Source organism: Pocillopora damicornis, chromosome 13, assembly GCF_964200805.1.
Source record: "Pocillopora damicornis chromosome 13, jaPocDami1.2, whole genome shotgun sequence".
Taxonomy (NCBI): Eukaryota; Metazoa; Cnidaria; class Anthozoa; order Scleractinia; family Pocilloporidae; genus Pocillopora; species Pocillopora damicornis.
In genome coordinates, this window is record NC_142682.1 from 15,895,987 (window position 1) to 15,910,949 (window position 14,963).

Consider the following 14,963-nt stretch of genomic DNA (forward strand, 5'->3'; position numbering starts at 1 on the left):
AGCCCGTCTCGCCCAGTAGTGATGATTTTCTTCGTTGCCGTTTCCGTAACGTGGGTGTTTTACGGGACAGGGCTGTTAGCTCTGTGCCCAAACCCCTAACCTGGAGGACCGGTGGATCGCGCTTCATCGAACCTCTACCCTTCGACCGGTCCGGCTTAGGTGGCCCTACCATGAGACGAAGCTCCCGCCGGCATGGCTCTAAGGGTCTCTGAGGCACTCAAGCCCGCCGACCACAACAAGGTGGCGATCCTTCGGGAGTAACCCTTTTGATTAGTTTTGTTTATTTCCTGTTTTATGTCCTGGGTCCAAAGATCACTTTTTCCCCAGCATTCCTGGTGAGTAACTGCTTAATACAGATTCAACTGTATACAGTGTATAATCTCTTATTACATGGTAAAGACCATCAGACAAAGGGACACAATTTCTTTGCGATGTGCGTGTTCGTGATCAGAAAGGCGTTCTTTTAACAGTCCATTTGCTGTGTTAGCTCGACGATTTTAGACTTCATACAGAGGTAGGCTGATTCTTTCCATTTTCCCTTCCCCGGTTTTTTAAGCAAGAAAAAAAATTACGTCTAACTTCCATCAGCGAGACTTCATGAAGTTGTAAGTCAAGGTTTTATGTCCTTTCGAAAATCTCTTACTTCCTAGGAAGTCTAAGCCTTAAAATAATTTTAGTGTTTTTTTAATTGTTCGGTTTTTTTGTGCCAAAGAAGATGAAAGCAAACGAACAGCATTAAAAGCTTTCAATCTCAAATATTGTGCAACAGTTTCAGTATGGTATGGGAAACACCGAGGTTTAATAAGAGCATAGTAATGGAATTGGCATGATTGGTATTTCCGTATTTGGGTTTCGATGCTTGGAATAGTGGTTGCGTTAAGAATGATCGAGTGATTCAATCAAGACCTGAAAACTGTGCTCTTTTTATACCGTAAATAAGAGCTTCCTAAAAGACTTATATTCCGTGTGTTGCGTGCCACTGGACCACTTTGCGCAGGGAGTTCAACATCCTCGCTTTGACAGCGGCAAGAGGGACGTTATTTGTCTGGGCATGCTAGTCTATTCTTTTGTGTCGCAAGATTGCGACATGTATCACGAGATATTTTACCTCTTTTTTTAGCGCTGACTATCTTTTGCGGTTTGTAAAAGTAAAGACTCTTTATACGTTGCTGTCCTAAGACGTCTGAGACATTGCTGAAACAATTTTGTTAATGGACCCGAGAATATTTTGCAGGTGATTTGATGATAATAACATCACCTTTTGTATTAACTTTGATGAAGGAGGAAAATTCATGTGCAGCTTACAAACATTAACTGATTCAATCACTTGCCGTTGGTTTTTGCCGACTAAGCGCATATATTGCTTATGACATCCTTTTCAATGCATCTGGCGCTTCGCGACTTTAGTGTTTGAGTAGTTGAAAGTTTGAGAAAATCTTTCCATATAGGGTAAAGGACTTATGCGATTTGTTTCGCAACTCGTGACCTAAATTTATCGCAATTCCCTGTTGGCGATCTGGGTGCCCACATAGTGACAGATAGGACAACCCCTTAGCTTTTTATTCTTGCTAACGTGTCGATCGACCGAATCGAACATTAGAAGAAAACAACAAAAAACTCCACAAACATATCAAAATCGCGTTTTTGGAAGTCGAAAAAATCTTTTATGATACATTCCTTTTTAGCGAGTTGTATTGTTTGCCACGTGGCGATCCCAAAAATCTGTGCGCAAAAGCAAGGATCCGATTATTGGTAAATCATCCATTGTTGAGAAGGAATCAAGAAACAAGCAACAAGAATCTTCTGACAAAGTGCTTGGATTGCGCAAGTGAGGGATATGGACGATGAAGTACATTTACTGCTGAAACACTGAATGTGCAAAACATTCTTATTCTTGCGGTTTCAACTTTATTGATTTTGAGGCTTAAAGAACTTGAAGATTATTTTGCAATTTCCTTTTCGAACGCGTTCGAATTCCGTCCAAAGGTAGAATAACAAAAGAGAATAGAGTGACTGTACAAGAAACGGAAACTCAAAGTTTCATTGAATCAGCTGAAAATGAGAAGAGACATTTAACCATAGTGGTCACGCGAATCAATCACTTTCACTGTTGCGTTCGCTGTTTTATAGTATATTCCTGATATTCAAGATTAATTTCAACCTTTCCCCGAGAAACTGTGACTGAGTTAATTCAGAATTTCATGTCGCCACTAGGCTGGTTGTTATTCAGAATCATGACTCGAACTTTTCTGTTTACGGCGGGCCTGTAAGCCAGCTGGTGTAATTTCGTGACTTTGCTACATGAGCCGGAAATATGACTTATTTGTATTTTGTTTTCCTTTTTTCAATCGAAATGCTCACTGTCCTGGTGAGATGTTCTGTTCCTGGCCTTGTCTAAATTTACTAGCTTTCCTCACAAGTCTCACATTTTATCCAGTTCGAATTGTGTTCGCCGCAATTTTAGTAGTGTAGGTAAATTTTAAAGATGTTCTCCGCGGTCACGGTATGCAAGATATTTTTTACAAGGGTCACAAATGCCCTCCAATTTTCAATTATTTATCTTTCCTTCTCAGAATGGTTTAGGCCTTAAAAACTTTTTAAAACAAATCTTGTTCTTATCTAATTGCTGTATGCACAAACAGATGGAAAAAATAAAAGGAGCCTGAATGCCTCTAACCGACTCACGTCAATTGCGCAATGTACGGTTTCAACTTCCGGAACCACTGAAGGTAAAAAATGTCACAGTGATGATTGACACCATTCGTCAGTTTTTGACGATTTGTAACGCAAGTGCGCAACAACCAAAATCAGAAAACTTTATTTGTTTGCGACTGACCTTAAAAAAATCTTCCCGATAACCCGCGTGTCGCGTGTCATTACCGCATTTGGGAAACCCAAAATCTACAGCTGTAAACGGAATATAAAATTGCTTTATACCTTAGCTGACATAGAGGCTTAGATGTGAAACGATTTTAAGACGATACCGAAATCTCACTTTCTTCTGGTCCATTCGTGTTGAATGACTTTACCCAGATAGACTTAAAACATTTAGGTTCAACTGCTTCATACATTTGCCTCTAAACACATACAACCTGTATGGTTGGAAGCGCTGTATAGTGGTTCCCTTGCGGTTATGATCATTTAAGGAATGTCGAATCAGCTTTGATCCCAGCTTATTGCCTTCACGTTGTCGTGAAGCGTGTTAGATCTTAGAAGGCCATAATCATTATAGATTCTGAGCTTTTTGTTACCTTTTCTGAAGACAAAAGGAATCGCAAACTGTGTGATCTCTATCCGACTCTGCTCAAACGATGAAATGCCTCTGGGAGCTTCCTCTCTTTCTAAGGAAGGGAGCCGTCGTCCATCCATACAAGAGATTTAACAAGAGAACGGGAGCGTCATTTGAGAACGGAAGAGCGCGCGGAGAGTCTGGACACGACTCTTCTTCGACTTCTAGTGTTCGCGTTTCCGTCCTCCTCATCATTTCGTTGGTTTCCCCGTCGCAATCAAAACGCCTGGGATTTGCATTAGTTGCGCACTTGTAAACGAGATAATGCTGTTTGGAATGATTTCAGAACTCGTTTCCAGGATAACCAGGTCCCTGTCTTGTTTTTAATCGATGTATTTGGGAAAATTTACTGTTATATTTCAGTTCGCTGGATTCCCGAAAGGAAATCAAAACACTATCGTTAGCAAGCGATCCAAGATTTCAGGACTCAGTTCGCTTTAATTTAAGCAAGGCTTTAAACAATGTAAGGGCCTTTCTTTGATGCATTTCTTTGACCCAATATGAAAACTCCAAGAAGGGGATGCTGTTGATTTTCGTTGTGAATTCATTAATCAATAAACTTGCTTTATGTTAAAGTTTATCAAATCAAATGTCCACTAATTAATCGTTGATCGTTGCGAACTTGATCGTTGGTTTATATCGCATTTGATTTTCGCCACCGATCGATACGATACGATACGATTTGCAACCGACAAGGACTCAGACGTTTACACACCTTGACCAAAATGGGAAATTAGCACCCACTCTCCATTAGGCGCCATCTCCCCTCCTAATGTCTTTTCTGGTTAAAATGATAAAAGGGGCAGAAGGAAAACCTTTCTGTTTCTCTCATTTGAGGGCTTTTTAGCTCCAGCAATAATCAATGCCTTCCAATTAAGCACCTTTCCTTTTAATGAGGATGTTACCTATTAGCCGAACACCATGTTTTATTCGAGGAAATAGGGGTCTTACCAGCTGATAATACAGATGAATCGATATCATGACATATCCTACTGCATGCGGACATCCTACCAACTATTAAATTGTAATGCCGCGTTGTCGCTCAATGTTTCAGATCTTACTCACGTTTGTTCTTCTGACCAACCCATCTGTTGCCAATAAAGCAGCTGCTTTTGAGCTCACTTGACTCAAAATGACTTTCTTTTTCAGCACGACCCCAAGCCCTGAATTGAACAGCTCTAAAAGTTTTAGCTTTGAGATTTCTGATGTGCTCTTCTAATCGACTTTTCGGCATACCATACATGACCGTGGTGTCTGTCTTCTGGATGTCTGTCTCCGCCTCATCATGTCCAGGTAACAGTATAACCATCTGGGATTCAGTAACGGGGCAAGTTCAGTGCCAGGACTGCTTGGTGTGTCCGGCGGGGCAAGGTCTCTCTGTGGAATGTGGTGATATAATATCGCCACAGACACCCATCGTTTGTAAGCCATGTGAGCTAGGCAGAACTTATTCATCTAAGAGCGAAGCCGGGGCGTGCAAGAGTTGTATGAATTGTGGAGAATATCGAGAGACTATCAGCCCTTGCACCTTGACCTCTGAGGCAGTGTGCGGGACGAACTGTAAGCTTGGAGCTTACCCAGAAGATATGCTTAGCATGTGTAGACCGTGTTCCGCTTGCTGCAACGATACGGACGACATCATTGAGCCAGAGTGTCAAGTGCCGGGGGTGCCTAAAAACAAGCAGTGCAGCGAGCTTAGATCAGAGAAGTGTAGCAAGGTGATAGCTAATGTGAGTGTCAGTACAAGGGTACTTGACGCGGAGGCCAATCTCTCCGCCTCATCATCGGCAACCTTAACAAAAGTGCAAGCGTCCACTCCAGTCACAGAGCACTTTAAAAAGGATTCAGCTTCCACGGAAGATGTTTCTTCATCACATGGTAAGATGATCGGCGTTGCAATTGGAATTCCATTAATGATCTTGGTGCTGGTGGCGCTTATCCTTATCGTGAAAAAAAGACGTACAAGGCAAGCATGTAAAAAGCCTGGCAATAATGATGTGGAAAGGCTTGATGTACAGGGGAGTATAAGGCCAGCCAAGGACGAAAAGTCTAATCAACTGCCACTTCCAGTGCAAGAAAGTGAGTATCTCACAGTAGCGAAGCCGGAAACACAACTTCCGGCTGAAACAAAAGTATAATCATTCCTTTTTTCAAGGGATCAGTTAGTATTTTTCGCCTGGGGTGGGGCGAAGGATTTTGGAGGATCACGTGATTTTCAGGGAGAAGGGGGGGGGGGGGTCAGTCGTCGCCAACAGAGTACAAAGGGCGGACTACAGAAAATTGACTGCCGATGAACTGCCAAACTCCTCCACCCCCATGGCCGATAAATAAAGACCAGTCCCTAATGAATCATTGTCGTCACCTTCAGCGGTAATTTTCGATGAAAAAGGGAATTTACTGTTTCCTTTTCATTGTTTAGTTACAAGAGTGGTTATTATGCTATATGGTGATAGCACGTTTAGGGTTATCGCAAAACTAATATAATCATCTCGAGGAGCTACTTTTACATCTTCTAATTAGATTTAATACAGACAAGCGGATCCGTAATCGGCTTTGAGGAAATTTCTGAAAATTTTAGAGTAGACTTATTATCTATGATTATAGTTCTATAAATTAATTTAGTCACCTTCGGCGGGATCCTATTGTTTCCTGTTCATCGTTTAGTTTTAAGACTGGTTATTATATATGCTCTGATGAAAGCTCTTTAAGAATTAACGCATAACTCAGGTTGTTTTTCCGAAGGGTTTGGCTTTGAGTAAACTTCATCATACAAGGAAATACTTCTTAGAATAGTTAATTGCTAATTTTTGGCAGACTTCCTTTTAAGTATTTTTCTTGGGGGAAACCCTTTCATGATACCTTTTAGAAACATCAGCTTAACATATTGATTTCTTCTGGTTTTTATCATCTTGGAACATGTGTTCAGCTGTCATTTAGTTTTATTGCTTTAATGTAATTGTTTAGAATTAGGGTTGAGCTATCAAATAGATATGAAAAAGAGTTTTATCTCATTGCAAAATGCTTCCGTTCAATAAAGTAAGTTGCCTATATGGACTGTCACCAACATCTTTCCAATTCATTCTCTTGCTATCGTCATGTCGGTGAGCGGGCCTGAATACTTACTTAGATGGTGGTGTAGTCGAGGAACTGCGCAGATGGCTTTGACTTCTCAAAAATCAGGTTATAATCGGTTCTTGGCATCCAACACAATCTAATAACCCTTTAACACCCAAGATTTGATTGTTAATTCTCCCCTCTGGCTGCTACACATTTCCTTGTAAATTATTTAAGAGAATCTGGAGTTAGATCAAAATAACAACTTCTACTTAACATGTTAGAGTATTCTCGTAACCTTTTTGCTGAATAATGTATAGATATTACAGGGAGAAGTTACATGTTAATCACTTCTGGGAGTTAAAGGGCTCATAGCGAGCACCGCAACGGGAGCACAGCGGAAATAACAACATGTACACAAAACGTAATGCGCGATTGCAGTGCATGTGGCAGATAACAATACAACATTGCGAGTACATGCAACAGAGCCATAACTCATTGCGCATTGCGACTAATGAAATGGAGGGCCGTAAGGGAAACCAATAATACGGACGTTTAACGAGGAAAATCACTTGTGACAACAGTTTATTCAGTTCTTAGCTTGATCATGATTTAAATATCATATAACGAAATTACGAAACTCTGCTTTCCAGTTCATATTTAACCTATTTTATCATGGCAACCAAAACTGACATTTTGATGCATTGGCGTAGATCGAATGAACTTCAATATTTAGATTAATCTGTCATTGGCGAAAAAAACAAGGTACTTTTGACGTTATAATTTTTTAACCAGTGGCATTTTAGCAAAAAATCAACCTTCAAAGATCATGGTTATTATAGTGTCACAAAAATAATAAAAAATATTTTTTAGATCAGGAGAAAAGTACCCTTATGTACTACGACTGACTACACGAGTAATCTTAATTGTCAAAAACAGAATTTGTTCTTATTTAAGTAATTAGGCTATCAAAGAAGATTGAAATCTTCGCACTCACTATAGTTTCCCTTAGCTATCTTATAACTATATATACTCCCTATTGTAGAATGAGATAAAACTCACTAGATCTCGCACCAAGGTCCAACTTGTGTGGGTAGACGCAGGAGGTCTGCGCACAAGAGATTACGATGGGCATTGATTTCCATACAAATGCGCGAAGTAACCTGCATCCTTCTTCAATAACACTTCCGGTTTGTCCAGCTCCACGATTTTTCCGCGGTCAAGCACCATCACACGATTGTAATCAATAATCGTGCTCAGACGATGAGGAATGGTAATGACAGTGCTGTCAAGGAGGCAGTTTCGGATAATTTCTTGAATGAGGCGATCCGTTCTGTAATCCACAGTGGACGACACCTCGTCTATTACGATGACTTTGTTTTTCTGAAGAAGCGCACGTGCAAAGGAGATGAGTTGGCGCTCACTTGGACCCAGGGTAGCTCCACAATCCGCGAGGTCCTGTTGCAACTGTTTGGGAAGGCTCTCGACCCAGGACTTCAAATGACATTTCTCAAGAACTTCCCAGATCTCCCTCTCGGTATGGCTAAGGAATGGATCCACGTTCATGCGTAGTGTGCCCATGAAGAGGATTGGCTCCTTGGTAATAATTGAAATGCCACGCCTACTCCTTTGAAGGTCAAGGTTGTTAATAGTGACATCGTCAATCATTATCTTACCTGCACAGTCCGGGACCAATCGAAACAGTGCATTTATGATAGACGACTTTCCAGCTCCTGGACGTCCTGTGATGCCAAACCTCTCCCCAGGGTACACATCAAAGGAGATTTCTTTTAATACCCTGGACCCTTCTCTACTGTAGCTCAAGGAGATGTTTTCGAAGGAAACTGCGCCGTCTTTTGGCCATGGCACTGGAGGCTGGATCTCCATGGCGTATCCAGGTTCTGGTACAATCTCTGCGCAGGCCAAGTTGCGATAAACAGCACTCATATAATTTTCAACTTCAAAGGAACGTTTGACGCCATTTTGCGACACATCATTCAACAACTGAAGGGTGTAGATCAGTGACAGAATGGTGCTGGCTGAAACAGTTTAAAGATAGGATTAGACTTTTAGTAACAAAATCTCTTAAATGTTTATCAAGTCACCCTCACAAAGTAATCGTACTGTTTCCCGAGGTAACCAGTCGATACAATCGATTTCAGGCGATGCCAAATAGATATTACATATTATCTTTAAATAATCTGAGTCCAGGGGCCCGATTGTCAAATTTTAAAAGTCCAGGTAAATTGAAGGGCCCAAAGCTATATTTTACAATCAAAATTTAAGGTACAGAGAAGCAGGTACCGGCTTCCTGACCAGTTCATTTTGTTTCTGTAGCTTTCCGTAAAACATTCTAAAAACAATTTACCGTATGAAAAAGGCGGCAGTTACTTTCATTCAAAAATACCTGCATCCAGCTTCACATAAAACGCTCCAGCAACCACTGAAACAATGAATACTACGCACACTGAGTCGAGGCGGAACCCGATCCAGCTCCAACATGAGGTAGTCATGCACCATCCTTGACTGTGTGAATCTTGGTAACTAACAGAAATCAAACCGCGAGTTTTATTATGATATGAATAATTATCACATAATAGAATTATTATTGTGTCATGGTCCTTGGAAAAAGAGAGAGACAAGGCTTTCATATGTTTAAATTCCGAACGTAAAAAGTTTCCCAAGACACACAGGAAAGAGTAGCATAACTCATTAGCTTTCCTTTGTCTTTGATCCCTTAAAAATACACCTTTAGAAGAGTACCAATGCAGAGACATTCGACTGTCAGTATTAAAGTACTGTTTTTAAAGTAGTAATAGCCGGAATTATTCAAGTTAAATATATACAGACACCATTAGGTGTTGGTTTAAGTTACTTAGTCATTTAGTGTCGGTGTAGTTGATGACGAGGCAGCGTTTAAGATAGCGTCAGATAATACTAAATCATGTTATGCAAAATGTAATTGAAAAAATTTACACGAACCCATAGAAATCCTCTGTGAAGGACTTCTGCATACTGTGAGTCCTGATCGTCACCAGTCCCATCAATGTCTCCGAGAAATGAGATACCACTGGCTTTCGAGAGCTGATCTCCAGTCTTCTAACTTGGCGCGCGGTTTTGAGAGAGTAAGCCCATAATAAGAGAAACAAAACGAACAGCGGTATTCCACCTAAAAGTACGCTCGGATTGAGAACCACTGGGAGGAGAAAGGCTGAGATGGCGAATAGGGTTATCTGAATGGCGCGCAGAAATACACTTGGTAAAAGTTCTTCCATGCACCCGATATCTTTTGAGAAGCGGTTCAAAATGCTAATGGCTGAATTCGTGTCAAAAAATAAGACTGGTGCACGAAGAATAGAAACAACCATATTCTGGTGAAGGCGTTCGGATGAACGTAAGGTGGTAGCGAAGAAAAACGAAGCACGCATGATTGACAGCATGAATACTCCGCCCACCATAGCGGCATAAATATACCAAGTGGTCTGATCGAGGTTCAACAGAGTAGCAGACTCACTCATGCGCAATAGCCACATGTCCGGGATGAGAATGGCTCCTGTAGAACAAAGAGAATTTTACCTATCCCCGAACTTTTTTTAGTCGCATTCATTAAATAGGTAAAGGTAAAGCTAAATGAAAGCAGTAGAGCGATGCCGATCTTGCTAAGCAAGCTGATATAAGTTTGTGGAAAAATTGGTTCGAATCAGTTTTCGTTATGCTAACAATCGTGCACCCCTATGGAAAAATCAGGAGTTCTTAGGATGCACGTGTTTCGCTCTTCATTAGTAAGAAAGTGTTTATTAACTATAGCGAAATATTACAGAATACCCCTAAAATTTCAGGGAGATGCTTGTCATGGACGATCCTCACACTTACTCTACTACTGGTTTAGAACCTTGATCCTGAATTATCCCTGTATTTGCGGTAAGACTTTATTTCTTGTATTTCTTACCTTGAACGACGAAGGTAAACAGTGCAAATACAACGATGAATGGTAGACAGGCGCCGGTTCTGAGATAATTCCACAGAATTGTGCATGACACAGGCCCCATCATTTCTTCTTCTTCAAACAGGTTCGAACGTGTGCGATACTTTTCTTGGATTTCCTCTTCGATAGCAAATTCCACCGTCTTGTTACTCGGACACTTTCTCTCCCTCTCACGGGATTCTCCAGGCGAGTGGAGCTTCACGGACCGGTATCCCATCACCTGTGACGTAACTTCGTTTACAATTGTCCCAGCGCGCATGGTCAAAATTTGATCCGCTCGCTCAACGTATTGTAATTGGCGGCTCGCTAGAATTCGTATTCTTTTTGAAAGCAGCCCGCACACGCATTTACCAAAAACCTGCTCAGCGACTCTTGCATCGACAGGTGCAAAGGGGTCGTCCAACAGATAAATATCGGCGTCTGAATATGCTGCCCTTGCAATTCCCATGCGAGCTTTCTGATCTTCTGTCAAACTGAGGCCATTGTTCCCCACGAAAGTCAGGTCGCCATCCGAAAGCTTGTCAATGTCCTTCTGTAAGTTGCACGCATTAACTATGGCCTGATACCTGAACGGATTGTACGGCTTACCAAACAAAATGTTTTCACGAAGGGTGTTGGAGAAAATCCAAGGTATCTGAGGCACATACGCAATCTTTCCCACGCAGGAGATGTATCCCTCAGTTGGAGGAAGTTCCCCAAGGATAGCTGCAAGGAGGGAGGATTTTCCGCACCCTGCAGGACCGTTGATTAAAGTCAGTTCCTTGCTAGCCGCCCTGAAAGTAATGTTCCTCAGCACGACAGACTTATTTCCGCCTCCCCAATGACAAGACACGTTTTCAAAGGTCACATGAATATCATTCGAAGGATTGTCGGGTGCATCGAGAGATCTTTGCTTGATCAGTACAGGCTCATACTGTGGGACGCTCTTTCCAGATCTTATGTCATTGGAGATCTTTGTCACGTCTTCCGCAGACAGGTACTTAGACATCTCAGCGTCAGTCAAATCTAAGAAGGAGCGGATTTTCGAGCGGGTTCTCTTCCTGCTGTACGTGTCTTCCGAGTACACAGATTCCTCGAGCTCCAGAAATGTTTGAATTCTCCCTAAGGATCCCGTCACGGCACCGATGAAATTGACACCGGCGGCAAACTTGGATGAGGCAGACAGACGGATTGTCCTTATCAGTGCGAGGACCATGAAGATACTGTAAGTAGACAACTCCACTCCTGTGATGATGAGAACTGTTAGAGATATGAAACACGCCACAATGGAGCTTGTGTGAAGAAAAGTCTCAAACGTTGATAAGATGGCACTCTTTTGGCGGACATACTGTAGTTCCTTCCTGTTGAAGATCAAGATTTATTCAGTAGATGAATATTTTCGAGGGCGACTACATTTATCAGCAACTGAAACTAACTAACTCAGAATGCTAATTGAGAATTAGTTGTGCCTGTCTGTTTAAACATGTTTAAGTAGCGAGGCAAAAGAATCCTTTATGCTGAGGTAGCCAAAATGTCACATTCCGAAAGTACCTTGACAGTTCCCACTGATGCAAATTTCGTATACTTGGTATCTGGAATAGTTTTTGTTAAATAGATTCCCTTGAAGGCAGAGAAACTCCACTGAACTATGGAGCACGATTATTATATAAAGCATAACTTTCTTTCGTAGACTTCCAAATCTCAATGACTATCGTATGGTAAAAGGGCTATGTCTCAATAGAGAAATGTGGTGCCCCTACCGTGGCTTATTGCGGTTTCTGTTATATTATGCGACTATGAGAATTGCAACTCCCCCTGAATGGGACACCAATCCATCACGGGTTACTGTTCTGCCCACCAAGGTCTCCCCCCCCCCTCCCCCCCAGCATTTTCTCTTGTTTCCTTGGTAGTTCACCAATATTTATTAAAATTCCTGGGTGAAGAGCGAAGGTTCTTCCTAAGAACACAAAACAATAACTCTGCTGATCTTAACTCCCAACGTCTAGAACCAAAGAAGACTCTTGCTGTAAGAGTTATCAGCTGTTTATAAATTTTTCTACATTTTTTCTGCATCTCTGTTCACTTACTCAAATGTTCTCATCGCGTCATACGGGATCTCTCATACCTTCGTATCTCTTCCACTTTCCTCTTGTAAGGCCATTCCCACGTGTTCATCTTGATTGCGCGGATTCCATTAACAATGTGTTTCATAACTCCCATTCTCCGCTCCGTCCAACGTGCAATGCGCAGGCGTAATTTCATACATACGTCCCACATACCGATGTAATAGGCCAGAAGGAAGATTAAGAAAATGATACCGGATACAGCTTGGAAACCAACAAGGCGCCAGATCAGGGCCGTCACGGTGACAAGTTCTACGAGCCCCTGCAGAGTGTATCCCACTTTCTGAAAGATTTGATCCAGGCGCTGAGCATCATGGGTAATCAAAGCGATGATGTGACCAGGTTGGACCCGCGTGAGATCTTTGAGCCGTAACTTGAAAATCTTGAAAAAATAAATATTTAAAGAAGAATGCAAGAAAAGTTGAGATATTCATTTCTCATATAAGTTGTTATTTCATCCTTTTTGCCACGATTCAGAGCGCTGGAATTAAAGCTCGAAGAAACAGTCAAATTGAGTTATTCATGCAAGACACGAAATACACGTAATTCAAACGTTACTCTGTGTATAAATATTTTTAACACATCTAAAAATATAATTTCAGTAATTCCACTTGTAAACGATACGAAAAAATCAAAAGACCACTTTTTTCATCATATATGCATATCTTATGCATATCTCGTCCGCGATATTGACTGAACCAGTGCTAAATTATCATTTTAGCATATTCATCAAGGAAGCGTCGCTTCAAAAGCCACTTTTTTGCTCTTAACAGATTTCAACGTCATCTGAGATTTTTGACTCAACAGACGCTGAGATGTATAGCAACATGCAATCTATCTGTTGATTAATGACTAGGCCTTTTCGCGAGTTTCAATTCTCTATAAAAATGCTTTTAATAATGTTGGACAAACACATTTCATCTTAACAGTCAAACTCGTTCCCAGGGATTTCTCTTTTTAGGTAAGGGAGAACCTGGTGGCTAGGTTCCACCACAATAGAGACAGTTTAGGAATAGGTTGATCTGGCGGCAGGTTTCTGATTTACGATGGAATTCTCCTTGCGGTCTACACCTAATTTTCTTAAGTTAAGTATCTTGCCCTTTTAAAATCGTTTGTACCTTCTTGTAAATGACACCAATGGCAGCTGCCCTCCAGCGCATGCCCATGTAGTCCACCTTGCTCTGATACTGATTCATGGCCAGTACGTGAAACAAAGCACTGCAACAGAGCCCACCAGCAAACAAACACAGCCAGCGGTCGTATTGCACATTCCCACCATGCAGCATTGAAGATAACAGAAGGCCAAGTAACAGAGGCTGTAGAATATTACAGGCCACGGCGATGAAAAGAGAGAGACCTGCTAAGGCGAAGTCGCTCCACAGTAAAACCTTCATCATTGCCCTGGAAAGTCGTGCCTTTCGTCCCTTGATGTGCGAGTTTCGTATTTCCTCGTGCCATGTTTGTTCCAGCTTTTCCGTTAGACCTTTGCATCTGTCCTCATCTAGAAGTGGGTAAAGGTCGCTGTGTTCTAAAACCCGTTTGTTGCCGATGTTCATTAAGTTGTTCATCCAGGAGAAGAAGAGACGAGACAAAATTCCCGCGCGTTCCTTAGGATTTTTCATAAACAGGGAATATTTCCACGATTTGTCATATGAAGACTGCATACTTAATGAGGTTTCTTCTGTGAGTAAATCAGGATTAGATTAAGGACGGGCCGGATACACTTCTACGTCGTGAGTCCGTAGGGAATGTCGCCTCAGAAACGACCTATGAGTAGAGGAAAGAAATGTTGCAGGGGAATATCATAGTTTAACTTTTACTCTTACCGTGAATTAACAAGGAAGAACTTTGTGCGCACCGACTTTAGGTATTAGAAAGGCCTAACAGACTTCTCTCAAGACAGTTGTCGTGGGTTTTTCTTAAATTGGTCGAAATCATGAAGCCAATTTCAATTAAGGATAAAAATAAACTGAGATAGAGGGGTTACAAAATTCAACACCAGGAAAATATTATGTGAAACCACCATCAAAACTTGCGAACATACATATTCTGTCCGTTGCCATTTCTTTGTTTTAAGAGACTGAATTCTGTATGAGATTTCAACTAGTTTAACTTCTAAACATTTCAGAGGAATACTCACAGAAAAAGTGTGAAAATCAAGCGTACTAAAATGTTACGGTAATATGAAAACCGATGTCCGAATTTTGTTTGAATAGCTCGGTTGTTATCTCATTGCAGCTTTTACTGCGCTTGCATGATCACATGGTGCATAGTCTTCGTGACGTCTTAAGGGACTTGATCTTCCCGTTCAATCTCCCCGATCCATGTTTTAAAAAGATACGAGAGAGGTGGGTGAAAATGTTATTCTAAATGAAAATATATAACAAAAAAATAAACTTACCTTTTTATTACCGTCTCTTCTCAATGTATACCACGCAATTTGAAGCGCACGTTTCCCCTGTCAGATGCTCTTCAAAATGGCTGATTACAGGAAACTGTTCATGGCGAAAACAAAATAGTTTAGGTTATCAAT

General features: G+C 41.3%; 3 protein-coding genes across 12 annotated transcripts in view; 1 reads left to right on the plus strand and 2 right to left on the minus strand.

Moving 5' to 3' along the window:
• The window catches only part of LOC149035689 (uncharacterized), a 31,523-nt gene extending 27,677 nt beyond the window's left edge, over nt 1–3,846 (minus strand). For 4 of the 9 annotated variants that reach the window (XR_016182085.1, XR_016182084.1, XR_016182086.1 and 1 more), the window contains exons 1-2: nt 3,252–3,846; nt 2,837–2,907 (exon numbers count right to left, since the gene is read on the minus strand). Coding sequence is in view for 1 of the 9 variants with exons in the window: in XM_089190927.1 (XP_089047053.1) it covers nt 2,837–2,907; nt 3,252–3,369 (189 nt within the window). In the remaining 8 variants the exon portion in view is untranslated. The remainder of the gene's footprint in view (nt 1–2,836; nt 2,908–3,251) is intronic. The other 5 variants (XR_016182087.1, XM_089190927.1, XR_016182090.1 and 2 more) reach the window with 4 other exon arrangements.
• LOC149035693 (uncharacterized) lies at nt 197–6,339 on the plus strand. Of its 2 annotated transcripts, none has more exons than XM_089190920.1 (2): nt 197–335; nt 4,439–6,339. In XM_089190920.1, exon 2 carries the CDS (start codon nt 4,495–4,497, stop codon nt 5,425–5,427), a length of 933 nt encoding a protein of 310 aa, XP_089047046.1. In that variant the 5' UTR covers nt 197–335; nt 4,439–4,494; the 3' UTR covers nt 5,428–6,339. The 2 variants fall into 2 exon arrangements, with proteins under 2 accessions (XP_089047046.1, XP_089047047.1); XM_089190921.1 differs by having other exon boundaries at nt 335–514.
• A 563-nt stretch (nt 6,340–6,902) lies between these two features.
• LOC113684805 (ATP-binding cassette sub-family C member 4) lies at nt 6,903–14,094 on the minus strand. The gene is made up of 6 exons (XM_027202206.2): nt 13,549–14,094; nt 12,433–12,812; nt 10,293–11,668; nt 9,326–9,896; nt 8,751–8,887; nt 6,903–8,382 (listed from the first exon to the last, which is right to left on the minus strand). Exons 1-6 carry the CDS (start codon nt 14,092–14,094, stop codon nt 7,466–7,468), a joined length of 3,927 nt encoding a protein of 1,308 aa, XP_027058007.2. The 3' UTR covers nt 6,903–7,465.
• Between the last annotated feature and the right edge of the window lie 869 nt (nt 14,095–14,963).